Below are 27,041 nucleotides of genomic sequence, written 5' to 3' on the forward strand. Positions count from 1 at the left end.
CACCTATAAAATTTCAAGGGATTTCCAGAAATGTAAGAAAATCCCCAAAAATTGTTAATTTACTCCAAATATTAATTTTTTATGAAAAATCATAAAAAATTCATATAAAATGCAAAATCGATCCAAAAAATCTAAAATTTTTACTAGAGAGTCCTGATGGTCTTCCAAACCTGCATAAATTTTTTTTCTGAAACAAATCCAAGCAGTTTGTGAGATATGAGTAAAATAATGCAAAACCCTAATTTTCAAAGATCCAATTTTTTGAGGAATGATTTTGCATCAAATTTAAAATCACAAAGAAAAAATCCTATGCATAATTCTGAGAGATTTCCAAAACTGTAAGAAAATCTAAAAAATTCGCTAATTTGCTCTCAAAATTAATTTTTTATGAAAACTCATAAAAACTTCATATAAAATAAAAATTTGATCCAAAAAATCTGAAATTTTTACTGAATCCTTCTGATACTTTTTTTGACTGGCACAAAAAATTTGATGCCAAAATTCAAAGCGATTTGTGAGATCTGATCAAAATAAGGAAAAACCCTAATTTTTAAAGATCCAATTTTTTAGGAAATATTTTGCATCAAAATTAAAATCACAAAGAACAAATCCTCTGTATAATTATGAGAGATTTCCAAAAATGTAAGAAAATCCAAAAAATGCGCTCATTTTCTCTCAAAATTAATTTTTTATGAAAATTCATAAAAAAATCATAGAAAATTAAAATATGCTCCAATAGATCTGAATTTTTTTTTTGAGAGCTCCTGATACTGTCTTCAACCTGCAGAACAAATTTGGTGCAAAATTTCCAAGCCGTTTGTGAGATATGATCAAATCTCTCCAAGATCTTGATTTTGTGTCCAAAACCCTAGCTGCACAAGGTTATTCTCTAAATTGTTTTACAAAACAACAATATAGGGTTAGAAAAATCTGCAAAAAACACAGATCTAACAAAAATCCATGTCCCACGGGGCGTGGCAAAATGTTTATGGTGAAAATGGATTAACAACAATATTGAAAGACTAAATGAATTCAACCACAAAACCCTAGCCTAACAACAACAAAGATCCACCATAACATATGAAGATTACCTAAGACAATGCAAATCAAATGAAATCACAAAGATTATACCATCACATGTCCAATAGGGTTTGAATCTCCATTCTTCCTATCTCCATTGATCTTTCTTGATATATTTGCTCTCAGATTTTATATGTGCACAAGAGCTCAACAAATAACGAAAATGTGGTTGCAAGTAGGCTTGATTGCATATGCAAGTTTGAAAGCGTAGTCGGGGCTGAATGCATAGTGAGGGTAATCAATTGATTAGGATGCATAGATTGACTAGAATGATTGATTAGGGTTGATAATGAAGGAAGCATCTCCCTATATAGAAGACACTATATGAAATGAAGAGATAAGATTGAGAGTTGTAAAAGAGGTCGGCTATGATTAGAGGGTAGGTAAAAGAAATAATAAAATAATAAGAGGGTAGGTACTGTATGAATTAAGAGATGAATGACATGTGTCATGGGTAGAAAAGGTTAATGTATTAATTAAATAAATAAAGATTTATTTAATTAATAGAAGAAGTGGGATTAATTAAATAAATAAAATATTTATTTAATTTAGGAAAAGGATAATTTAAATAAATAAATGTATTTATTTATATGAGAAATAAGGCTAGAAGAGGATAAATGAATTAATTAAATAAATCAATTAATAGAAGAATTAGGCTTAAAATAATTAAATAAATAAAGATATTTATTTAATTAGACATGACAATTTTAGTTGTCTACAAATAGCATATTGAGTTCACACATATGATCATTGCTCTTTGATAATACAACCTCTCTATAGCATATTCATTTACTAGCAAGTGTACTTATAGGAGGTTCAAGGGATACACCCATAGGATATTAAGGTAAAACTTATATGTATTTTAATATTGTATAATTAGTCATATAATAATTAAAATCCATATATATTTTGACATATTGTTGGAGCATGACTCTTCATGTGAAATAACCTTTAGAATTATTAGATATCATTATAGTAATATGTTATAGTAGACGGAACATTATTATCTAAAATTAATTAAATTTAAATGCTGAAGAAATTTATAAATAAATAAATATAATAAAAATTAAAAGTAATAGCTTAAACATTATAAGGTGAAAAGTAGGGTATGTAATAGCCCTAAGGATTAATATAAATGTGAAGAAATAAGGTAGTGCTCCCTTTGCAATAGATTGTGCTATATACATTGATAAATTATATAATATTATTATGTATTGTAGTTGTGATGGAATGGCTAATAGTCAAATATCTTTGATTTTTATTTAGAAAAATTTCAAAAGAACCATATTTCTTATGAATTATTTAGTAGAAAATATATATTTATTTATGTGTTCAGCACAGTATCTGTAGAACACGTTGAGTAGACTTAGACACATGTTGAGGATCAAGCTAAAATGGGCAAGGGAAGTCCTCTATCAATTATGCATTTTATAGAACTGCTTTCTGCTATGACATTTCGTGGATGTTTAATAGTTTAATATTAGTCAGAAAATAGTTTTCAGGTAAACGGAAAGATGTTTGCAGGTATGAGACTAGTAGTTTACCGGCAAACAGAAAGATGTTTGCAGGTGAGACAGGTATATGAGAAGATATAAAGTTATCGACTGATTAATTAAAGACCATCTATATTTTTTTTCCACGATCTAAATCTTTTGGAGTGAATGGCTATCCAGCTTCTAAAATGCACCAAACATTTATTAGAATATATTTATAATATATAAATTAAAAAAATATCTTGATACATTCTAGGTGTTGGAAAAGCCATTCCCAAATCATTTTGCCCATAGCTCTCTGATATGTGTTCACTATATTCATATCAACCAAAGAAATATGAGAACTCATTGGCTTTGCAGTAGTAAAGCCTTCACCCAAGGAGCTCAAATTCTCGGACGTGCGTGCACACAAGCAAAATATTTGATGGCAGGAAACGACTGATTTGATTGCAGTGGCACTTGACAAATTTAATTCTATCGCAAATTGTTGCTATTGTCGCTCTTGCCATTGCTTTAATTTTTTTCATTTCTACACTGGCTGCTAAGATAAACCCAAAGGAGCGGCGCAATGAGGGGGACAAATGTTTTAAATGGAAAATGCTGTATGGGAGCTCCTTCATCATCTCGGCATGTATTTAGCCACCGATGCATTTTTGACTATTCTTATTCAACGAAACGCACAGCTACGTCAGACCTTGTGGGTGCAGTAGCATTTTCCTTTTTCCTCTGAAGAAAAATTGAATGTCGAGGTTTAATGATTCCAGAGAGACCAACTGGGAATTGTCACCTATCCAATACCTGTTTAATGATTCTTGTAAGACCAATTGGCAATTACCACCTGTCCAATACCTTTTTAATGATTCCAACGCCATTACCACCTATATAATACCCTAGTCATCCCAGCCATCTATGCTGTACTCAAAACTCTTTATCTGCAATATCCTGGACTTGTATTCTGTAAAGGAATACGAGGCAGGGTTACAATGGCGTGGATCTCCATCGATGACTCGCGGTGGATCGAAGTGGTTCATGAGGACCATGCATACCAGTCCTCGGAACAAAAGTTTTACGGCCTTCAGCTGGGAGATCAATTGAGAGGCTGTTGGGCTCTACAGAGAGTACAACGCTTGGCCTCCGAGAGGGCAGTGGCCATTTTCAGCATAAGCTCATGCTGCATGTGCCATGTCGCCAAGAGGCTACTGTTGGAGCTTGGTGTCAGTCCTACCGTCTATGAGCTCGACCAAGAAAATGGAGGCGAGGAGATGCATAAGGCTTTGCTTAGAGTCATGGGTACTGCCCAATCTGTCCCCGCTGTTTTCATAGGCGGTAAGCTCGTGGGGGGCTTAGAACAACTAATGACTTGTCACATCGGCGGTTCTCTCGTGCCTCTCTTGAAAGAAGCTGGTGCATTATGGCTGTGAAAAACTACACCAAATGGGTCTTCTAGAATGCTTACCTACAGTTGATATATTTGGTTGGTCTCAAGGTCTTTTAATTTTTTTAAATAAGGGGTTAATGTTTTTGATTGAGAGATATGAATCCATGATGAAGGATCCCAACAGAGGAGGGACCTCATTTCTAATATAAACAATCAGTAGGTATTTGTTTTTCTTATTAAAACAAATATTTGAGAGCTCCAAGCTTCAACTGGATTTGCAGCAATGGCAACTTTATGTTTTTTTAATTGCAGCTTGATAGATAAGTCTGAACCAGCATACCTCATTTCTGCATTTTTTTTTTCTTATTTAGACAAATATTTGAGAGCTTCAACTGGATTTGCAGCTTCTTATGTCTGCTCAATGGCAGCTTTATGCTTTTCTTAATGAAGGCAGCTTGATAGGCAAGTCTGAACCAGCACCTTCTTGTTTGAATGAATCTTGGTAAGACGAATATCAAGAACAACACCATCATATTTAAACCATTATGTCAATATCGATTGCAGATGTTCTTAATTAAATTTTTTTTAAATATAATTTTTAATGGATTTGGATTTGTACGTATGTAATTTGTGTAGACATTTTCCATCAACAGATCATATTTTATAACCTATCATCAGAACTTGTAGAATCAAAACATTTCATTTCTTTTCTTTGACTTCCTATATTTTGATAATAGATCATAAAATATAATCTAAATTATTGATCAACCCAAAAACTTCTTAAAATTTTAAAATTAATATTTAAACTGTGAAAATCTGATAAGTATGTTTTTATTTTTGAATGCAGTTGGAATGGCTGATTCATGTTTTGTTTCCACTGCACTATTCACACATGAAAAGTAAATAATGATCGGCCGTGTTATCCAACCGCTTCTGCATCAAATTTGAAAAAGAAAAATCTCGAGGATAAATAGCTTCCCGTGACATTTCTTGTAAAGTGATTGCAAACAGGCCCATATGTCCAAACTGACTATGACTGTCAATTCAAATTTTGTTGATGACCTCCTGTTATCCGCGGCAGCTGTATATTATTCATTTATAGAAAAATATTTATGATATATAAATTTGTAGTTTAATTGTTTGAGGACCATAAAATGTTTCTTTATTACAACTTTCAATGAAATTTACAAATCTCTATAAAAAAATCTTGAAGAACTGTGCATTGCATGAGCTGGGTTGGCAGACTTTTGATTAATGGCTCCTATAAAATTTTGCAACTCTCAACTGTCTGAGCGAAATTTTGCTCAACAATCATCTGCCGCTGTTGTTGATATGATAACCTTCTGTGATCTATGTACATTGATGAGTTCAATAAAGAGATCCTTATTAGTTGCCCATAAAATATACATCCAGCTGGCATTATTGCTGCTTTGTCTGCTCCACATCAAGTTGTGTGGTCTGATAAAGTCATGGGTGAATATTCTGAGGAATGGGTGAAATCAGAATAACCAACGACATGTCAAATTCTACTATTGCATATCTGGCAAATATTCTATGTACATTCTGCTACTACTGGGATCTACCAAGAGGTCTCTGTAATCAGTTTTACTATTCTTTAGCACATACCTTGCTTCCTCACATGGTCGATGTATCCACTAAATTCTCAGCTACATGCATGATAGGGCACCAACTTATGGATTTCATTATAATTGAAGAAGGTTTTTGTAACACCAAGAAATTGATCACTATATTGACTAGCCAATTTTAATGTTTTTGTTTTTAACAGGTTCTTAATCCTGTTATAAAGGAAAAACAATAATGTTATATCAAAGGTAACCAAAAGTAGGAGTAAACAGCATTTAAAGCAGTCTTTTGCATCTGCACACCTTGTTTTTGCCATTGAACAACCGTCCAACCAGAGCCGTCTTCCAAACTCAAACACCTAAGATATATAATTTTTATCTTTCTTTAACCCCTTTAGATGGGTCCTCGTCTAAACTATCTAATCTGCTGTTGCACCCTAATCTAGTAATTGAGGCCTTTGAGGCCCCTATGGCTAAAACTACCTCAGCTATTGGTTCTACCTCTAAGCCCAAACTCTTCCCCACTCGTTTTAACCCTAGAAGAGGGGCAAAGTAAAAGCCCTCCTCTACCCCCCCCAAAAAAAAAAATGTGGAGGTGCTACTGTCTAATGAAGAAGAGGAGGTTGAGGACTATGAATCTTCTTTAGAATCTAAGTGGTCTCCCGCCGCATCTAAGGAGGTGGCCCCTTTTCTCCCTAATCAAGGGACCTTTGACCCTAAGAAGCCCCCCATAGATATTGAAGCTACAATTTTAAAATTGGAGGAGAATGTGGAGAGACAAGAAATGTTTATCAAATGACTTCTCTCATAGTTCAATGTGACAATCAGAAAAATCAATAGGCTTGAACTGATGGCTGAGGTGAGGAAGAGAGCGAATAAATGGGTTATGGATATTAAAGATGAACATGTTTGGGAAGCAACAAGTGATATGGTTGGGAAGTTGGAGAACTGGGAGAAATTTGAGGGGAGATTGAAAGAGCTCTCTAAGAAGGTATGCAGAAAAAATGAGAACAAAATTGTGCTAGAACTGAAAAAGAACTAGGAGCTCCTGATGGGAAAAATTAAGGAAATGAAAAAATGAAGCTAGGAGACAGCGGTAAAAAATTTAGCTTCTCTCAAATATATACAGGATGAAATCGATCGGAGGAGAGCCAAACACAAGCAATGTGTTTTGTCTCCTGCATCGGTGGAGCCCCCTACTTCCATGATTAAGGACACTCCAAATTCTAGTACCCCTAATTCTGTTAAAGATTCAAGCAAAAATATTTCCTTCTCTAACAAATTTCTTGGTTTATGTAAGGATTGAAATGAAGGCAATGTCTCTGCCCAATAGGCCATCCCTTTGTGTCTTTGGCAGTTGGTTGGTTTTGCCGGGTTTGCAATATTTTCTATTGTGGCTCTGTCTCTGGTTTAGTTTGTGTTAGTGGTTTTTTTTGGTCTTTGTTTGTTGGGTCTATTTTTTGTTAGGTGTGCCCTTATCATGTACCCTATCTGGCATTTTTGTGTGATTAAATAATGATTTGAAATGGTACTGGCCTATCTTGCTTTTTATAAATCAAAATGTTAACAATTAGGTTGTAGTTCAATTTGATGGGATTCCTAGTGTGTCAATGATGATGATAGCTTACTCTATTATTCCTGTTATTTTTCTTTTAGGGTAATTGGACTTTGTTAGTAGTGGTGGGGTTGGGTTTGTTGTTTCCCATGTTGGTGATGCTGGGGTTATAGTTGTTGGTTCCGTTGTTTCCCTTCAGTATACTTCTTATATAGTTGATGTTTTATAGAAAAAGCCTTCTATTCCTGCTTCAATTAAGGTTAAGGTTTTTTACCAAAAGAATGAGCCACTTGCTTGTGCTTTAGCTTCTCTAACAGTGGTTTTGGGTCAAGAAGTGATTGATAATAAATATTATTTCTTGAGCAAGGCTTGATTTGTAGGCTTAGTTGACTATGGTCATTGCTTCCATATTTACATCAATGTATTTCTAAACACCAGGTTCCTTTGGTTGAGGGTAAGATGGAGATCTACCCTTATGCTAGAGGTTTTCTTGGTGTTTTCTTTGATTCTTTTGATGATAGAGATGTTTTTTAGCAATTGGGGGTTGAATGTGAGATTTGATTGTCTCTTAATTCATCCTAGGTCTCCCTCTTTTAACCATCTAGAAGAGTCTATTGATGTTGGCCCTATTTGGGTGAGATTTTTATATCTCAAGTTATAGTTTTGTTGCAAATCTTATTATCAGGCAATTGGCAATGAGTTGGGTCATTTCTAAAGGTACAGTCAACTACAATAAAGTTTTCACACACATCCTTTGCTCATATATTAGTGGATGTTGCTATGTTGAAACCTCCTCTTGGAGAAATTATTTTGCAAGTGAAGGATTACCATTGGACTTAGTTGATTGACTATGAGGGCATCCATTTTTCCTATAGCCATTGCTTTTCTATGGGGAATTTGGCCTCTAGCTGTCCTGGTGGCTCTCATAAAATTTCTTCCTCCTCTTGGTGGACTAATTCTCTTCCTGATGCAGAGAGTCTTGGAGCTTGATCCAATAAACCTTCTGGATTGTCTTGTCCTCCTTAACCTTTCAAATACTCAAGTCCATCCAATGACACTTAGTAGAGATTTATGCTAATGAGACCTCCAAGGTCTGAACCTCTTTGGCTTGCCTCCTAGGTATAGCCAATGGTTTTGGATAATTAACTCCACCTCTTGAGGTTGCCACCTCAATCACACACACATCACTCCAGGGCTCCAACCACTCCTGCAAGGATCTCAACACACAACCACTTCCAATGGACTCACAATGCATCTACCAAGTGCCTTTGAAGTATTTTGAGCCTTTTAGGATCACCAAACCCATCGCTTTGGCTTTCTAACCTTTCTAGGTCTCTATCGGGCTCAAATAGGCCTAATTGAATTAGCCCTCCCTTGGCGGTTTTAGGGACTTAGTTTGCAAACTTTCGAAACAAGGCTAGAAATAAATTATGGATTTGAGTACCCTTTTGGAAGTTATAGACATTATGAAAATGTGCATTGGGTTATCCATACAATAGGGGTTTCCAATGCTGCACTATTTTTAAGGGTTTAGGACTCACCGAGTGACTTTGAAAGATATGTTTTAAACCCTTTACCAGTCAGAACTTTTGCACCAAACAATTAGGGATTCCTCAAGGGCACTTAGAGGGCTTTCCATCCATATGATACTTTGTCCTGTACCAATCCTCATGTGTTCTTAGAACTCACTTTTTTTGCTGTCCTAACACACCTACTCCCAGCGGTGAGCCTAGGGCTTCATTGTATCTCCTCCTCAAGGACCCGCAGAACCACAAATCCTATCCTAAAAATATACACAGACACTAACCTAGAATTATTATTGATTTCAATAGGTGCCATCAAAGAATGCTTAGGTTAGAGCCATTTTTTCTCTTAAACCCTACTTGCAAGGGTTTTACACCTAGTTGCAAAGAATGGAAGAAATATTTGCAACTAAGAACAATCAAACCTACAAATCAAGATTCTGGAAAGTAAATTTAATCAACACTCATTACCTACAATGAGTTTACACAATCAAGTCCATACTGGACCGTAGCAAGCAATGAAAACCGGTGAAAAACTATCAAATGGTGAAGAAAACAAGATTGTTTCAAAATCTAAAAACTTGTTCTTGCATTTCCAATCCTCCAATCTGTACAATAAAGTGAATTTTGTCTTTTATGCTCTTATATCATTTGGTTCAACCAAATTTTCAATGCCTTCAACCAAAAATGCAACTTTTGCAAAAATTGCAAAAATGTTGCTCAACAACTTTTGCAAAAATTGCAAAATGTTGCTCAGCAACTTTTACATCTTTTTACTTCTAAGATGCAACTTTGCATTCTAATGCATTTCAAGACTTCTGAAGGTCTTCAAACACCCTAGAAGACCTTAACACAACACAATTTACCCCTATTGCATGAATACATTCAGTTGGAGTACTTCTCCTGTTAACTACCTAAGCATCTCACTTCTCAAGATGTCAACATCCTGAACACAAATGAATCAAACCAAAAATTGGACAACTCAACCATGGCTCTACTGAGTTCCAAATGGTTGGTCCATTATTACATCAAAAAGACAACACACAAAACTTGAACGAAAAAAAACAATTCATGCTTGGAGTTTTAAGTGCCCTGCACCGTACTCCCCTGGGACAAAGAACTCAAGTCCTTTGAGTTAAAAGGTCCGTAATCTCCACTCCATGCTAAAGTATATCTGCCTCTGACATCCACATGGCATATGAATCAGATAACCCTTCCCACTTGACAAGATAGTGCTTGTAGACTCCTTTCCTTATCTTCTTTACTATCTTGGTATCTAAGATACTCTCCAACTTAACCGATTGACTAAGTGGCAAATCCCTTATCCAATCTTCATTAACCAGCAATGACATGTCTAGCTGAGGTGTTGGTGACTCTCCCTTGTATGGATAGAGATCACATACATTTAAGATAGGAGATATACACAAGGTGGGAGGAAATTCAACTTCATATGCATTCTGCCCATACTTGTGCACCACCTTGAGAGGTCCAATTTTCTTCATCATGAGCTTGATAGGCTGCCCTTTTGGAAGTCTCTCCTTCCTTAGGTATGCTAACACTAAGTCTCCCACTTTAAATTTTACATTCTTCCTTGTTTTATTAGCTTGAACCTTATATTGCTCGGATTTTTGTTGTAAGGATTGCCTTACCTTATCATGCACTTCTTTAATACCTTTTGCAAAGTTTTCCCCTTGTGCACTCTTAGGTGCCATTGAACTAAGATCTCTGAGATCTAATATGCCCCTAGGATGAAATCCATATACTATCTCAAAGGGGATTTTTCTTGTGCTACGGTTTACTGAGTCATTATATGCATATTCCTGCCTGATCGAGTACTAAATCCCATGTTTGCCCATGTTGTTTTGTAAGACATCTTAGCAAGTTACCCAATAACTGGCTGACTACCTCTATCCGACCATCTTATTGAGGATGATAGGCAAATGAAAAGGATAACTTGGTGCCCAACTTTCTCCAAAATGTCCTCCAAAAGTGGCTCAAAAACTTCACATCTCTATCACTAACAATGCTGATTGGAAGACCATGAATTTTGACTATCTCCTTGAAGAAAAGGCCTTCTATACAGGTGGCATCATTGGTTCTCTTGCAAGGTATGAGATGTGCCATTTTTCTAAACCTATCTACCACCACATACACACTATCAAATCCCCTTGGGGTCCTAGACAAGCCTAACACAAAATCCATTCTCAAACATTCCCAAGGCCTCTGAGGTATGACCAAGGGTTGATATAGACCTACATTACTTGATGTCCCTTTTGCTCTTTGGCAGATGGTACATTTCTCTACAAACCTTCTCACTTCTGATTGCAACTTGGGCCAATAATACGACCTTCCAACCTGCTCCAAAGTCTTATCAATGCCAAAATGACCTCCTAGACCTCCTTGATGCTTTTCTTGGATAATATTTTGCCTTATAGAACATTGAGGTATGCAAAGAAGATGACCTTTGAACAAAAAACCCTCTTGTATCATGTATTCTATTAGAGAAATCAGAACAAACACTATATATCTCTGCAAAATCCTTATCATCCTTGTAGAGTTCTTTTAACTCACTCAAACCCACACTTTGCAATTGTATCTCCTGCATAGTCATGACTCTCCTACTTAGTGTATCAACTACTTTGTTGGCTGTCTGTTTCTTGTGTTTGATAGTGAATGTATAAGAATTTAAATATTCAACCCACTTTAGATGTCTTTGGTTCAACTTCTCTTGCCCATTTAGTAAACTAAGGGCATGGTTGTTAGTGAAGACTACAAATTCCTTGCGCAGAAAGTAATGACACCACTTTTTCAATGCTTGCACCATTGCATATAACTCAAAGTTATATGTGGACTACCTTTGTTTAGCTTCATTCAAATTCTCTGAGAAGAAAGCTATAAGATGACCCTCTTGGATCAAAACTGCCCCTATTGCCCTTTGACTAGCATCACATTCTACTGTAAACAACTAATTGAAACCAGACAATCTAAGGGTTAGCAGCTTTTCTATCTTGGTTTTCAACATTTCAAACTCCTTATTGGCTTCCTTTGTCCACTTAAAGTGACACTTAATCCCTCCTTTAATGGTATTGAGAATAGGAGCACAAACAGGGCTAATGTTTCTCACAAACTTCCTATAAAAAGATGCCATTCCATGAAAAATTCTAACATCAATTATGCCCCTTGGGATAGGTCAATTAAGTATTTCTTCTACCTTACTTGGATCCATCTTTAAACATCCTTTAGAAATAACAAAACCAAGGTATACAAGCTCTGTTTTAAAAAACTCACATTTTCAAGGTTAATCTTGAGTTGAGCCCCCTTCAACTTCTTCAAGACCATCTCCACATGCTTGAGGTGTTCCTCCTTAGATCTGCTAAAGATCAAAATGTCATCAAGATACACAATAACAAATCTACCAATAAACTCAACTAAGACTTCATTCATAAGCCTTTAGAAGGTACTAGGTGCATTGGTGAGGCCAAATGGTATCACCAACCACTCATATAGGCCTGCATTAGTTCTAAAGGTTTTCTTCCATTCATCTCCAGTCTGATTTTGATATGATAGCCAGAATTCAAGTCCACCTTTGTGAAGTAGCTTGCACCTCCTAGATTGTCCAATAGGCCCTCAATCCTTGGCATGGGGAACTGGTACCTTATAGTAATCTTATTGATTGTTTTGGAGGTAGTGCACATTCTCCATTTGCCTCCATTTTTAGGAACTAACATAGTAGGAATAGCACATGGACTCAAAATCTTCTTGATAAACCCTTTGTCTAAGAGTTCTTGCACTTGTTTGGTGATCTCTTCATTTTGACTAGGTGTCATTTTATAGGCAGCTTTGTTTGGCAGATTGGCCCCTAGTATTAAGTCTATTTGATGGTTCACATCTCTCATTGAAGGAAAAGAATCAGGCATGCCATCTCCTATTACTTAGATGCATATTATTTTAGTAGACCTTGCACTTCTTGAGTCACTTCACTCATTGGATCTGCCTTAGCTTCATCTCTAGGATTCAATACTATAGCATGGCCTTGATTACGTTCTTGCTTCAACACTTTGAGAAACTCTTTACCTCTAATCAACATCACACTTGAACCTATTTTCTTTTCTTCCTTTGGATCAGGTAGTGGATCCATTTGGTACTTCTTCCCATTCTTGGTGATAAGATAGCTATTCTTTTCTCCATCATGACTAGCTCTCACATCATATTGCCATGGACGACCCAACAACAAATGATAGGCATCCATAGGAAATATGTCACATAATAATCTGTCCTTATACTCACCAAATTCAAATTTCACCCCTGCTTGTTCATCAACCAAGACATGTTGACCCTGGTTGAGCCATGATACGTTGTAAGGAGTGAGATGAGGTAACCTTTTTAGTTTGAGTTTGTCTACCATTTCAACTGAGACAATGTTCTTAGTAGAACCTGAATCTACAATCACCTTACAAATTTTCCCATGTGATTTACAAGTGGTCTTAAACAAACTTTTCCTTTGTGGTGGCTCTTGAGCTTGGGGTATCTTGAGCATTGTCCTTCTCATCATTAAGTTTTTTCCATCTGTCACTGGCCTTGCCTTGTTGATTGAAGAAGTCACACTCTGAGTGTCCTCCTCTTGCACAAATTGTGTCCTTCTTTCACCCATGTAAGAACTTGCTGAACTTGAGGCTTTTCCAGGGCACTTACTCATGGTATGCCCAACTTGATTGCAATGATAACCTACCGGTGAAGTCTGTGTTTCCTCTTCTTGAGTTTTCAAACCTGCCCCTAAAATTGCTCCTTCCTTTAAAGGATCCTCTAAATGTTCTTCTCTGAGAGTCCCCACTACCTTCTTGGCTTTGCTACTCTTCATTCCTTGATGACTGCTGCCCCCTACCAAAGATTCCACTACCTATGAAATTCTTACCTCCTCTATGTTTCTGATTTTGTTCACTTCTCCTCTTGATCTTCTCCTCTGCCCTTAAGGCCAACTAAAAACACTTATGGACAGTGTCAGGTGTGAGGATAATTATCTCATCTTGTATGTTTTGTCTAAGGCCATTCATGTACCTGGCCAACTTCTCCACTCCATTCTCATGCTTACTAGCCCTCAAACTGAGTTTATGCAATTCCTTAGTGTATGCATTGACATCTAACTCCCTTTGTTTCAGATTTTGTAGTCTCTTATGGATTTGTACTTCATAATCCCTTGGAAGTAATTGAGCCTTAAGTCTAATCTTCATGCACTCCCATGAAGTTATCTTCTTCTTACCTTCTTGTATCCTTTCTTCTTGCAGCATGTTCCATCAAACTAATGCTGATCCTCTCAATCTTGATTTGGCCACATTTACTCTTTTCTCCTCTGCTACCTCTTTATAATAAAAGTGGTTATTTAGGGCCTCTATCCAATCTAACAACTCTTCTCCATTGAGATTTCCTCCATAGGTGGGTAATCCATCCAAGTTGTCTTTGGAAATGGATTTGATTGCATCCAAGAATAGCTTTTGGTCTTGAGGCATTGCTACTACTGCTGGTTCCTTTCCATCTTCCACTTCTTCATCAGTCTCATCTCCCCATTTCGTCTTTACCTTCCCCTTTTCCTTCTTAACCTCTCTGGTTCCTCTACTTCCTTTGTATCCTTCATTCCTTCTATCATCTTTTCCACCAACTGCCGGATGGCTTTTGGAGTCATTGCCTTTGGAGGCATTGAACTTGCTTTAGATTCTTCAATATCTGACATACACCAAATCTTTCAAAGAATGTATCTGATACCACTCTGATGTAGAGAGTCTTGGAGCTTGATCCAATACACCTTCTGGATTGTCTTGTCATCCTTAACCTTTCAACTACTGAAGTCCATCCAATGGAACTTAGTAGGAGTTTATGATAATGAGACCTCCAAGGTCTGAACCTCTTTGGCTTTCCTCCTAGGTATAGCCAATGGTTTTGGACAATCAACTTCACCTCTTGAGGTTGCCACCTCAATCACACACACACCACTCTAGGTCTCCAACCACTCCTGCAAGGATCTCAACACACAACCACTTCCAATGGACTCACAATGCATCTACCAAGTGTCTTTGGAGTATTTTGAGGCTTTTAGGATCATCGAACCCATATTTTTGTCTTTCTAACCTTTCTAGGTCTCTACCGGGCTCAAATAGGCCTAATTGAATTAGCCCTCCCTTGGCGGTTTTAGGGACTTAGTTTGAAAACTCTCCAAACAAGGCTAGAAATAAATTATGGATTTGAGTACCCTTTTAGAAGTTACAAATAATACTAAAAATGTGCATCTGGGTTATCTGTACAAGTGGGTTTTCTAATGCTGCACTATTTTTGAGGGTTTAGGCCTCACCGGGTGACTTTGAAATATGTGTTTCAAACCCTTCACTAGTAAGATCTTCTGCTCCAAACAATTAGGGGTTCCTTAAGGGAACTTAAAGGGATTTCCATCCATATGAAACTTTTTCCTGTACCAATCCCCATGTGTTCTTAGAACTCACTTTTTCTGCTGTCCTAACTCACCTACTCCCAGCAGTGAGCTTAGGGCTTCATTGTATCTCCTCCTCAATTACCTGCAAAACCAAAAATCCTATCCTAAAACTATACACATACCATAACCTATCATTCTTATTGATTTAAACTGGTGCCATCAAAGAATGCTTAGCTTAGAGCCATTTTTGCTCTTAAACCCTACTTGCAAGGGTTTTACACCTAGTTGCAAAGAATGGAAGAAATATCTGCAACTAAGCACAATCAAACCTAAAAATAAAGCTTATGGAAATTAAATTCAATCAAAATTCATGCCCTACAATGATTTTACATAATCAAGTCCGTACTGGACTGTACCAAGCAATGAAAACTAGTGAAAAACTATCAAATGGTGAAGAAAACAACATTGTTTCAAAATCCAAAAACTTGTTCTTGCATTACCAATCCTCCATCCCGTAAAATGAAGTAAATTTTGGATTTTATGCTCTTAGATCATTTGGTTCAACCAAATTTTCAATGCCTTCAACCAAAAATGCAACTTTTGCAAAAATGACAAAATGTTGCTCAACAACTTTTACATCTTTTTACTCCTAAGATGCAACTTTGCATTCTAATGCATTTCAAGGCTCTTGAAAGTCCTCAAACATCCTAGAAGACCTAAACACACACAATTGACCCCTATTACATGAATACATTCATTTGGAGTACTTCTCCTGTGAACTACCTAAGCATCTCACTTCTTAGGCCGTCAGCATCCTCAACACAAATGACTCAAACTAAAACTTGGACAACTCAACCATGGCTCTACTGAGTCCCAAATGGTTGTTCCATTATTACATCAGAAAGAAAAAACACAAAACTTGAAAGAAAACACAATTTCATGCTTGAAGTGTTAGGTACCCTGCACCACTTCCCCAACATCTTACTATGTATCTAAATGATTTAATTAACAATTTAAAGAAATCATTTCTTATTTCAGTTCTCTCTAGACCTTGTAAAGCCCCTTCTAATCCAGTTGTTTATATGGTTGATGCTCAAGCTGTTTTGTCTCTTCCTCTTTATTGTGGTGTTATTTTCATAAATTTGACCCACACTATGATCCCATTGTTAAGTTGGTGTTACTCAACAAGCTGTTTTGCCTCTTTTCCTTTTATCAGATCCCCATTCTTTATATTGTGTTGTGCACTTATTTGGGGTTGTTGAGGGTGTTTCTACTCCCTCTTCTCCTAAAAAAACCTGATGAAGCAGTAGATAGTTCTTTGACTTAGCTCTAGCAATAGATTGTGATAAAGATAAATAGACCCAAAAAGAAAAGTTCATGTGGATTCCATACCTCAGGTGGTCACTACTTTAGAAGTAATATTTTTTAAATAAATAATTCAAGCTATAATTCTATATTTCATTTTCAACATTTGGTTATGTTGTTAAGACCCTAGATGTGGTGTGTAGGATGGAACTATAGAAGCAAGGAATTTTTTCTATTAGTAAATAATACTACCTAAGAAAGTAGTATTAATGGAGTTTATTATAGTAAATAAGATGTAGACTAACAAACTCTACGACATACCTTGGGAGAGAGGTTAGGAACCTAGGGGTGATAAATTGAAAGTTAGGGATATTGAAAATATGTGACCACAAAGGAAGGTCTAGATTGATCCATTATCAGTTGATAAAAAAATATGAATCAAATACCTAATAAAAAATAACTATAAAAAGGGAAGACAAAAGGTTGAGGGAATTTAAAAAAAAATCAAGATGGCTTATGAAATGCACATGAAGAAGAGTGGATGTTTAAATAGGCCTAATAAAGATAGGAATGGTAGTGTAGAAGGGTGGAGAAGGCTAAAAAATCCTCTATAGAGAATGCCAAGTGGGATGCTTCAAAAGATAATTTGATTCCACAAATAGGGGGACAAATAGTTATTGCACTGCCAAATAAATATGGAACATCTAATTAAGAAAGGGCGTATAAGTAGTAGTGATCGATCATATTGTAAAAAGGAAGAGTGTTCCACCATTAGAGTTTGAACTAGATAGCCATATTCAAAACTAGGTTTTTCTAACCTTAGAGTCATAATTAATGGAGGATTTGGGGATTTTACAAGCATAATTTCAAACCTTAAACCTCTAGTTTGATCAAAGACTAATTAGACAAAGAAGTAATTGAAAACATATATTCACCAAAAAAAAATGATGAGAAGGTTATAATTTCAAGATAAACAAAATAATGTAGAAGAAGATTATATAAGGAAAACATGCAAGGTTTTAGCCATGTATATAATTGACAAATTTCAAGAAGGATTAGATAATTCCACATCAATTAATGATATGTCATTAAAAATAAAATTAGCAAGATTTGCATACCCCAAAATGAAAAGACACCTTGAAAAGGTGACCTTCTTAGGCCAAGTCACCTCCTATGCCAAATAACATAGGAAGTGTTAATAAATAAGATATATATTGAGTCATTTCTATGTCTACAAAGAGAAAAAGTAACAATAGTGTATGTACAAAATTTTATGGAGATGCTAGAAAAATTAAAATTTAATTTAATTGAGATAAAGTAGAAGAGAAATATTAGTAAGTTACCATAGTAAACTAGGAAGAGAAGATCTAATGAATTAAATAAAGTGAATCAAGGATAGAAGGGATGAGAAAAAGAAGGACAAGCCATAATTTTAAATTTTTTTATAAAAACCTCAAGGACAATCACCAATAGAATAAAGCTCCTCTATAAAAGATACTAAGGGTGCAATTATGCATCTAGTCATTTCGGAATCCCATTGGAGAAAATATAATATTAATGATGGTAAGAATAGATTACCTGAATTTATGAAGATAATAAGAGATGAACCACAAAAATAATGTATTAATATATTCTTAAAACATAATAAGACACAAATATATAGTAATTGTGCTACCGAATAAATACAAAGCTCTAACTATCCACATAAAGTAGCAAAATAAAATTTGACTAAATTGATGGATCAAATAAAATAACGTGTTGAGTTTAAAGAGATAATTAGGATAGGGCATATGAGTAGTAGTGATCAACAATAGTGTAGGAGTAAGGGAGCTCTACCATTATATTTTAACTAAAAACCCATAGCCAGAATTAGATTTTTCTAACCTAAGGGGCATAATTAATGAAGGATTTAAGGATTTATATACACAATTTCAAACCTTAAACCTCTAGGTTTAATTGACGACCAATTAGCAAAAGTAGTAATTGGAAATGTATATTCACCAAAATAAATTATGCAAAGGTTAGAATTTCAAGATAAAAATAAGAATTTAGAAGAAGGAAACTTGGTGAGGTAACTACCATGGACATAATTAAATAATTTAAATTGGGATCAAATAATTACACATCAATTAATGATATGTTACGAAAAATAAAACTATCAAAATTTGCATCACCAAAAATGAAAAGACACTTTGAAAAGGTGAACTTCTTGGGTCAAGTCAAACCCATATACCAAATAATATAAGAATAGCTCATGAAGAAGATATATGTATTGAATCCTTGCAATGGATAGAAGGACAAAAAAAAGGCAATAATAGATGTACAAAATTTTGTGAAGATGCTAGGAAAAATATTTTGAATTTTAATTCTCATCAAGATAAAGTAGAAGAGAAATGTTAGTGAAACAAAAAAAATAAAACTAGGAAGAGAAGATCTAATGAATAAAATAAAGTGAACCAAAGATATAAGGAATAAAAAAAATAAGGTCTAACCATAATTTAAAAAAGAACAAAATATAAAAAACTTCAAGAATGATCACAAACACAAAGTTGATCATGTTTAGAAAAGATATAAAGGATGTAATCATTTATTTAGCCACTTTGGAATCCCATTGGAGTAAAGAGAAAATTAATGATGGTAATACTAGATTATATGAATTTATGAAGATAATAAGAGATGAAGCACAAAAAGGATATGTTAATATATTCCCAAAATATAACAAAACACAAGATGAGATAAGTGAGTCATATTTAGGAAATATTTATTCTTGTTTCCTCTATTGAAAGTGTTGGTCAAATAAGGATGCGATTCAAGAGATAAGGAGTTAGTAAATCAATATGATCAAATATTAGAATGTATAGGGAATAGAATGGTTTACATGAGGTTTGAAATGACAATTATAGTTACAATAGATGAAAAATAAATTATTGCCTACAATGAAGTAATGGATCTAGAACTAAAATATAAGCCTAGAACCTTAGAAAGAATAATTTGACTTGATAAAGGTAAAGAGATAGATAAATTGCCATTAAAACTAGAAAAAATAATCATAGACAAGATATTATAGTAAAATGTGGGAGAAAGAAGGTGTCAACCTCACCAAACAGGATTAACACTTGGTCTACCCATTGTAGTAGAAAAGGACACCTAATAATTAAATGTACAATGCTAAAAGGACAAATTGAGATTAAAAATGAAGCTATAATTTTAGAAACACCTCAAAAGAGTAGTAAGTTACTTTTGTGGTATATGAAAAACATGCTTGATAAAATCTAATTGATGATTTATCTATACTATTTGAAGAATGTGACAAATCAATGGTTATAAAAATAAATAGAGAAAAATAATATATTTTAATATAGGCGTGGTTAGGGCACAAGGATTGTCCATAGGATCTCTAAATGGTTATTTAACACATGGCTACCATTAATCAATATGAAGGAGAAATAATTATAAATCAATAATGAAAACCATGCAATCTCTCAAATATAAATGATAAGCCTTCTAATCAATAACAATAAATATTCTTAGAAGGTGGATTTTGAATGGAGCAGAGAGGCAAGAGAGGCGAGAGAGGAGGCATTAGGGTTTCATCAGGGGAAGATGAGGTTGATTCTGATGAATATGGTGATGGCGATACCTTGCTCGCTATAGGGAAGACCTTCTACGACATGTTGGTGGTTTTTTTGGGGACCTTTCTTAAGGCCCTAGTGGTGGGTGTGGACTAGTTGCTTCCTATGCCCTTCACCTTCATCTTTTCGCTGGGTCTAACGGTCTCTATTTTGGATAATGCAAAAGTTTTTTTTTTTCCTTCCCTTAGGTTAGAGCTTTGTTGCAGATCTCATGGTGTGCTAAGAGGGGGTGTTCGCTTCTAATGGAGGCTTTGTAGATGGGAAGGAGGGATTTTTGTATTCAAAGGCCATTCGTGGCCTTAGTCAGAGCCTTGTATGCACTATGTATTTTTTTAAAGATTTGATGGAGGGTTGTCATCTCTAGTCCAATCGTATTTGTGCAAGCTTCATCTTTTGGATGTCCCTTTTTCTGCAACCTCAGTTTTGTTTGGTTTTCCTAGAGGTGGTCCTATCTTCTTTTGAGGTGGAGATGGATGGTGCTAGAGATAATCTTTCTCCTATTGAGGTGGAGTTGGGTACTGCGGTGGAGGCTGGGAGGTGCTGGTGGGAGGCTGATGGTGCCCTATTTCTAGTTTGTATGGGAACAAAGGATGGTCTTTTATTTGTTTTCTCTCCTTTATCACCTCTTGAGGTGGTGATCTTGGAGGGTATAATGTGCTCAACTCTATTCACTCTCAAGATCAAGGTTATGGGAGCCTATCAAAAACCCATTATTATAAGTTGTGGGAGCCTTGTAAAACCCAATCTCAAGGTTGAGGGAGCCTCGAATAACCCTATGTTTCTTGTTTCTCTTAGGGGTAGGCTAGATGCTAGTAGTTTTCAAGGGCCTAGCTTGGCCAGTGTTTGTTTTTGGTTAGGCTTGGGATTTGTGTTTTTTTGTGGCCTGGAGATTATGTTACAGGTTATGGAAGCCTGGGTAAACCCTTCCCATTGGCTGAGGGCGCCTGATAAAACCCTCATTTTTTTGTTTTTGTGGTCTATTATTTTCTGACTTAGACCCTCTGCTTGGGCCAGCCTGTTTTGTAATGTTTTACACTTGATGTTTGGCTAGTGTATGGTTGGTTGTGACTATTTTGAATTTTTGTTTAATCTTTGTGCAATCTTTGGGTTTTGGGATCTAGATGCCCTTGAGTCCAGAAGGTTTCAAGTCCCTTCTAAAACCTGTTGTTCACTTCTAGGTAGTCTTGTCCATTATTCGATGGCAACTCTATGGTTGTAAGGGTTTTGGGACCCCTTCAAAACCTGTTTTATCCTTATAAAAAACAATAAATATTCTTAGGGTTATTGTAGAAGTAACTTACACAAGTACAATTGTAGGGGTGACTAGTGTAGGAGAAGGTACTATAATTGAGTCAGGAATATTACATACAAATGGCCTCATCACTCAAACTAGACATGTAATATATTAGATGACACCATCCTATTTGGACAATAATCTATCCAAGAAGCCCAACAATGGAAATTAATGTTAAATAGGTTCTCCCAAGTCACAAAACAATATATCAATTATAAGAAGAGTGTCCAATTATTTTTTAATAAGTTAAGGGTAGGCTATAGAATAAGGTAAATAACATCCTTGGTTACCTATCTAGGGCTACCTCTAGAAATTGAAAAACTATCCGATAATTACTAGTTTAGAATTATGGAAAGAATACATCAGATGATTATGTGATAGAAAGGTAAGATCCCCATTCAAGCTTTGAAAGACCAAATTTTAAAGGGTGATATTCAAAATGTTCCAGTATTTTACCTATCCTTTTTTAAGATTCTTACATTCATAGAAAAAAGATAGAACAAATTAAAAAATAATTATTATGGATAAGGGTGAAAATAAAAGGAATGACTCTAGTTAATTGGGACATTGTATGTAAACCTAAATTGCCAGGGGTCTAGGGCTTAGGAAATTAAAATCCTTCAACAAAAACCTCCCTGCTAAGATTGGGTGGAAGTTACTATCAAATGAGAATGACTCAACTAGGATTACCCAAGCAAGATATTTAGGTGGGAATGATTTATTCTTCACATCATTGTCTAAGGGCTTGGTGATCTGGAACAAAATATCGAATACAAAAACTTTCTTAAGCCAAGGAATCAATTGGCAAGGGGAAAATGGTATAAGAATTATTTTTTGGGAAGAAATTTGGATGAGCTTGATTATTTTTTAAAAGTGTATAACCACATTTATTTCTTTAAAAGGATCCCTGGGAAGACACTCTGGCATAATATAGGTTGATTATGTTGATTAGAATGAATGAAAATCTAAATGAAATTTATTCCCTCCTCATTTCTTCATAGATGAGATGGTTGAATGTCAATTTATGAAGCACATAGAGAACTAATATTTTTCAATATTAACAAAAGGGATAAATCCATCTAGAGATCCAATCCTTTAGGCAACTTGTTTGTCTTTATATCTTACTATAATACAAAGAAAAAGCTGAGATGACTTATTTTCAGGTGCATCTTGATCTGAAAAAAAAATTTCACCCCTAAAATAATACATTTTTGGTGAAGGCAAAATAAAAATAAATTTTGAACTACATGCAACCTTGTTAAAAGGGGTTTCAATATTTTTATTTAATGCATTTTGTGTTGCAATGAGGAGAAATTAATGGACCATTTAATCCTACATTATAAGTTCATCAGAGAAGTCTGGGATGAATTGTTGTCTTCTCTTCAAGTTAATTGGGTCAACCCACAACTAAGAGGTTTAATTAAAAGTTGGAGAGATAATACCCCTTTTCAACATCTTCTAATTAAAGAAATATGTATCCAAATTCCCCATTTTTATTTCTAGGGAACGGGGAAAGAAAGAAGCAATATGATTTTTAGAGAGGACACAAATAACATCAAGGAGGTCCTACAAATTATCAAAAATAGGATGAGAGAATATATCAACCATCTAAAATATCAAGAATATTCTCATACTCCAGCCAATCTTGAACTATCAATTAGATTGAATTGGGGAATCACCTATCAAATGAATAAAATAAAAATAACTAATAAATGATTTATTTTTCTGATAAAGTGCTTAGTTTGTGCTAGGATTGGTAGGAAAAGGGTACTCCCATGTAGTGGAACATCTCCTTTTGTCCATGCTGGGTGGTTGTTTTTTGTTTTTTGATTGCTCTAGTCATCCTTGTTTGTTGGTTTTTAGTTTAGTTGTTGGCTCTGTTTGCTTTGCTGGGTTTCTTTTTTTGCTAGTTGCACATTCCTCATTCGCTCTTGTTGTCACTTTGCAGATATGTAATGGTATGGGCCTATCCCTCTTTTATTAATCAAGACATATAAGATGAAGAAATTTAGAAAAAGAATGGGTAAAATTAAACTTCAATGGGTGTAGCAAAGTCAATCCTTAAGGAGAAAAAGTAGGGGTTATTATAAGAGATGACAAAGGAAAAATGATAAAAGGTTATGCTAAACAAGTTCGGAACAAGACATAATGAAGCCGGGGATTTTGCTTTGTGGTGGGAAATTAAATAAGCCCTCACACATTGCTTCTAGAAAGTGATAATTGAAGGTGACTCCAAAATTATGGTTGATCTCCTAAACTCTTCTCCACCCCCTCTATGAAGAATAAGAAACCTCATTGAAGATAGTAGGCAACTCCTTACCTTCCTATGATAGTGGAGAGCTAAACATACATACAAGGAAGGAAAAAAGTTAGCTAACGCTCTAACTAATGAAGGAATACATTATCTTGAATAGAACTATTAGGATAATGATATGAATATGCCCCTTCTAATTAAGAATATTATAATTGATGACAAGGTTCTTGATTAATCGTGAAGGGGACTAACTTAATGACTTTGTGGATTAAATTTCTGATATGTGTAATGATGACTTATAGTGGGGTGGTTGTTAGAGTAAAAGGTATTAGTTTACTCAATTAATTAAATCATATTTATTTAATAATTAAGTCACTTTTTCTCTATTTCACTATTAATTAGGAATAAATTTAGGAAGCTAAAATTAGGAATATTAATAATTAATTTATTATTCATTATTAATTGCTTTTAGGGTTTTCCCTTTTTAGGTTTGATCTCCTTTTATAAGGATTGATCCCTTTTGTAATTTATTATCTGATTATTATTATTGCATTCTTTTGCTCTAGGTTTTCAAAGCAATCTTTGTGTTTTATGAATCTTCCATTGTTGTGACAGGTTATTTGCATACAGGTGTTCACTAGGTTATGTGACTTTAACATGGTATTAGAGCTTCAGACTTGAGGCTTTCATGTTCTTCAGATTGGGAGATTATTCCTATAGCAGGTCTTCTGTGCAATTATGGGTTTATTTGGACCTCACCATTGAATCTGGCACATACAAAGTTGTCAAGATTGACCTTTTGTTTGTCAATTTTTGATTCATTGGGCCAGATCTGTGAGGGTTTGAAAAATTCATCTTTTTTTGTGATTCAGGGAGGAACCTATTTTTGGAGCTATTTGGGAAAAAAAGGACATCACGGTTGGCGTCCGAAGGCTGATTCCACGAATTTTGATATGTAATTTTCTATATTTCGGCATCAGAGGCACAAGAGGCAATTTTTTTTTTTCGGGTTGTATAGTCCGTACTATACAATCATGTCAAAAAAATAAAAAATAAAATTTTGGGCCAAAGCCTGCCAACCATCACGGTAACTACTAAAGGTCATCGACAACCCCTAATGGTAACCGACAACCACAACGGTTGCCACCGCGGTTACTGCCAACGGTGATTGCTAGCGGCTAGAGGACCGCCAGTAGCGGTTGCCAAGCCTCAACCCGGCTGCTCTGCTGTTTTGCCGTCCTCTCATCGCTCTATCGCCACCTCAGCCCGACCGCCGTCTGTGCACAACCAGTCAGCCACCCAGTTTATTTTATGAAGCTTTTTAAAGCCTATTAGGGTTTTTTTGGGATATCGGGAGCATATGGAAGCGTTTTTTGACATATTATATATTGTCAAAAATCTCTTTTCGCCACAAACCCAGATCTAGAGGTTTTTTCTTTGATTTTTCAGTTTTGTCTCTTTTTTCCAGTCAAAGTTAGGGTTGACTTTTAGCTTCTCGGGGCCATATCTTTTGCATTCAGAGTCCATTTTCAGAAAATTAAATATCGCCGAAAATTTCTTTTCAAGATCTTTCCAAATTTACAAGCTATTTCATCACATCATTTTATCAGGTACATAGAAATTTATCAGAATTTATTTTTTCTTTTTCAGCTTTCTCCCTTTCAAAATTGTACTGGGGTTTGGTTTTTTGTGTTGTGGGGGGTGTCTTTTTTTCTTTTTTTCTGTATATTCATAGATCAGGGAATTATAATATGTAGCATTGTAAATTGTCACTAGGTTAATTTACACCTCATGTTTGTGCCCCTACTTTAGTGCGTCACCCCCTCATCTCCTATCTGGGTTCATTTAGTGCCTTGACTCTAGTTTTTATGCCATATACAACTACCAAAAGATTCTCTGGAGGGGTGTCCTCACCTCTGGGCCTTAATTTTGGTCCCTGATTGAGAAGGACCAGGATGCTAGGACTAGAGTGCCCAATGCCCTGGTCCCCCTCAATGGAGCCCAATTTTCAAGGGGAGGATGAGACCTATTTCTTCATCAATAAATGAAATTAGTGGCTCTATATGACTATTGGAGGTTGACCTAATCGATAAATTGACCTAGGATCTCTTATATAAGTACATTAATCAATTCATTTCAATCTTAAGGCTATGGAAGCATCATAAGTATTCATCTACATTCAACCTAAGGCATTCGCGAAGTGTTCATCAAGCATGTTCAAAAATCTTCAAGGCCGCATTTCCTTCATTAAACCATTGTGGAGCAAGATTACATCATTTTTATACAAGAATGTGTGTACACTTAGGGTTTTATCATATTCATGCCATTTTATACAATATATGCGATTACATTCAAGCAACAAAGCATCATTATCAGTCATTGAAAATATGAGGTATATCTTTCCATTGTTTATTTCAGTATTTACAATATTTCATTCAAGGTTAATTCCTAAACCGGAGTTTAACTTAGGAAAACCACTATTCCCAACCTATTTCCCCTTTTGTGTGTGTAGTAAATAGGTACAGAGTTGCGATCTTCAGGATAAGCTTTATTTACAAAGACAAACAAATTCCCCTTTGGACGGTGAAAACTGCGGAGCATCGGTGTGACGGGAATACTGGTCTTGAAATTTTAGGAGCTCCTTCTGGTAATAGATCCAAATATACTTACATTACTTAGATCCAAGTTTGAGGCTTGATCTGACGACTGTAACTCGTTGTTCACACATAATTACTTTAATTTTGGCACATTTACCTTAATTTAAAAATTTTCACAATTCAACTTAAAAGAGGGTAATCAATATCCATCCCATCATATCCAATAGAATTTCTTAACCCTATCTTTTCTGATTTATGGCTAGATCTATTGGGTTCACCCCTCTTTAATGTAATTGGTTATCTAAGCAAAATTATTAGTTTTCTCCCCTCTAAAGGTGGAAACCCTAATTGTTACCATTACATTTTGGTGAACTCATCTCCTCAAACCTTTATTTCTAATTTATGTTCTTAGATTTTAGTGTATATGCAATTTTTAAATTCAAATTTAAATTTAAAAGTTTAATTTTTCATTAAATTTAAAAATTTAGAGGTGAAATCAAGAAAAACCCTAATTTTTAATTCTAAAATTGATCTTGTGAATTGTCTAATTTGGATTAATTATTTCAGATTTGATTTGTGAAGCTTTTAAATTTCAAATTTATATTCGTAGATATTATTTTAATTAAATTACATAAATTTAGAGGCTTATTCACAAAAACCCTAATTTATTTTGGTTAATTGGATTTGTGGGTTGTGTAATTCATCACTTTAGTTCTCAAATCTGATTTTAAATATTTATAATGACACTTAATAGATTTTATTTATTTTCTATTTCAGATATTATTACATTTATTTTTACTTACATCTACCATAATCATGTGTTGGATAATGGTTTCTTTCATTTCACATTACTTCTTTTCATTCATAACACTTTGGAATATTGCATTTTTAGAATTTCTATATTCCTTCCTTTCAATCAATTAGATCTT

The 27,041-nt window shown here is 35.0% G+C and overlaps 1 protein-coding gene across 1 annotated transcript; it reads left to right on the top strand.

Annotated features, from left to right (window-relative positions):
* The first annotated feature begins 3,556 nt into the window (after positions 1 to 3,556).
* On the top strand, positions 3,557 to 3,994 carry LOC131030992 (glutaredoxin-C1-like). The gene has a single exon (XM_057961987.1). It carries the CDS (start codon positions 3,557 to 3,559, stop codon positions 3,992 to 3,994), a length of 438 nt encoding a protein of 145 aa, XP_057817970.1.
* Positions 3,995 to 27,041: the final 23,047 nt, after the last annotated feature.

The sequence above is a fragment of the Cryptomeria japonica genome, chromosome 3 (assembly GCF_030272615.1).
Source record: "Cryptomeria japonica chromosome 3, Sugi_1.0, whole genome shotgun sequence".
In the NCBI taxonomy this organism is placed as follows: domain Eukaryota; kingdom Viridiplantae; phylum Streptophyta; class Pinopsida; order Cupressales; family Cupressaceae; genus Cryptomeria; species Cryptomeria japonica.

Coding starts and splice junctions, on each gene's coding strand:
- LOC131030992 (XM_057961987.1), top strand. CDS start 3,557: ATGGCGTGGATCTCCATCGATGACTCGCGGTGGATCGAAGTGGTTCAT.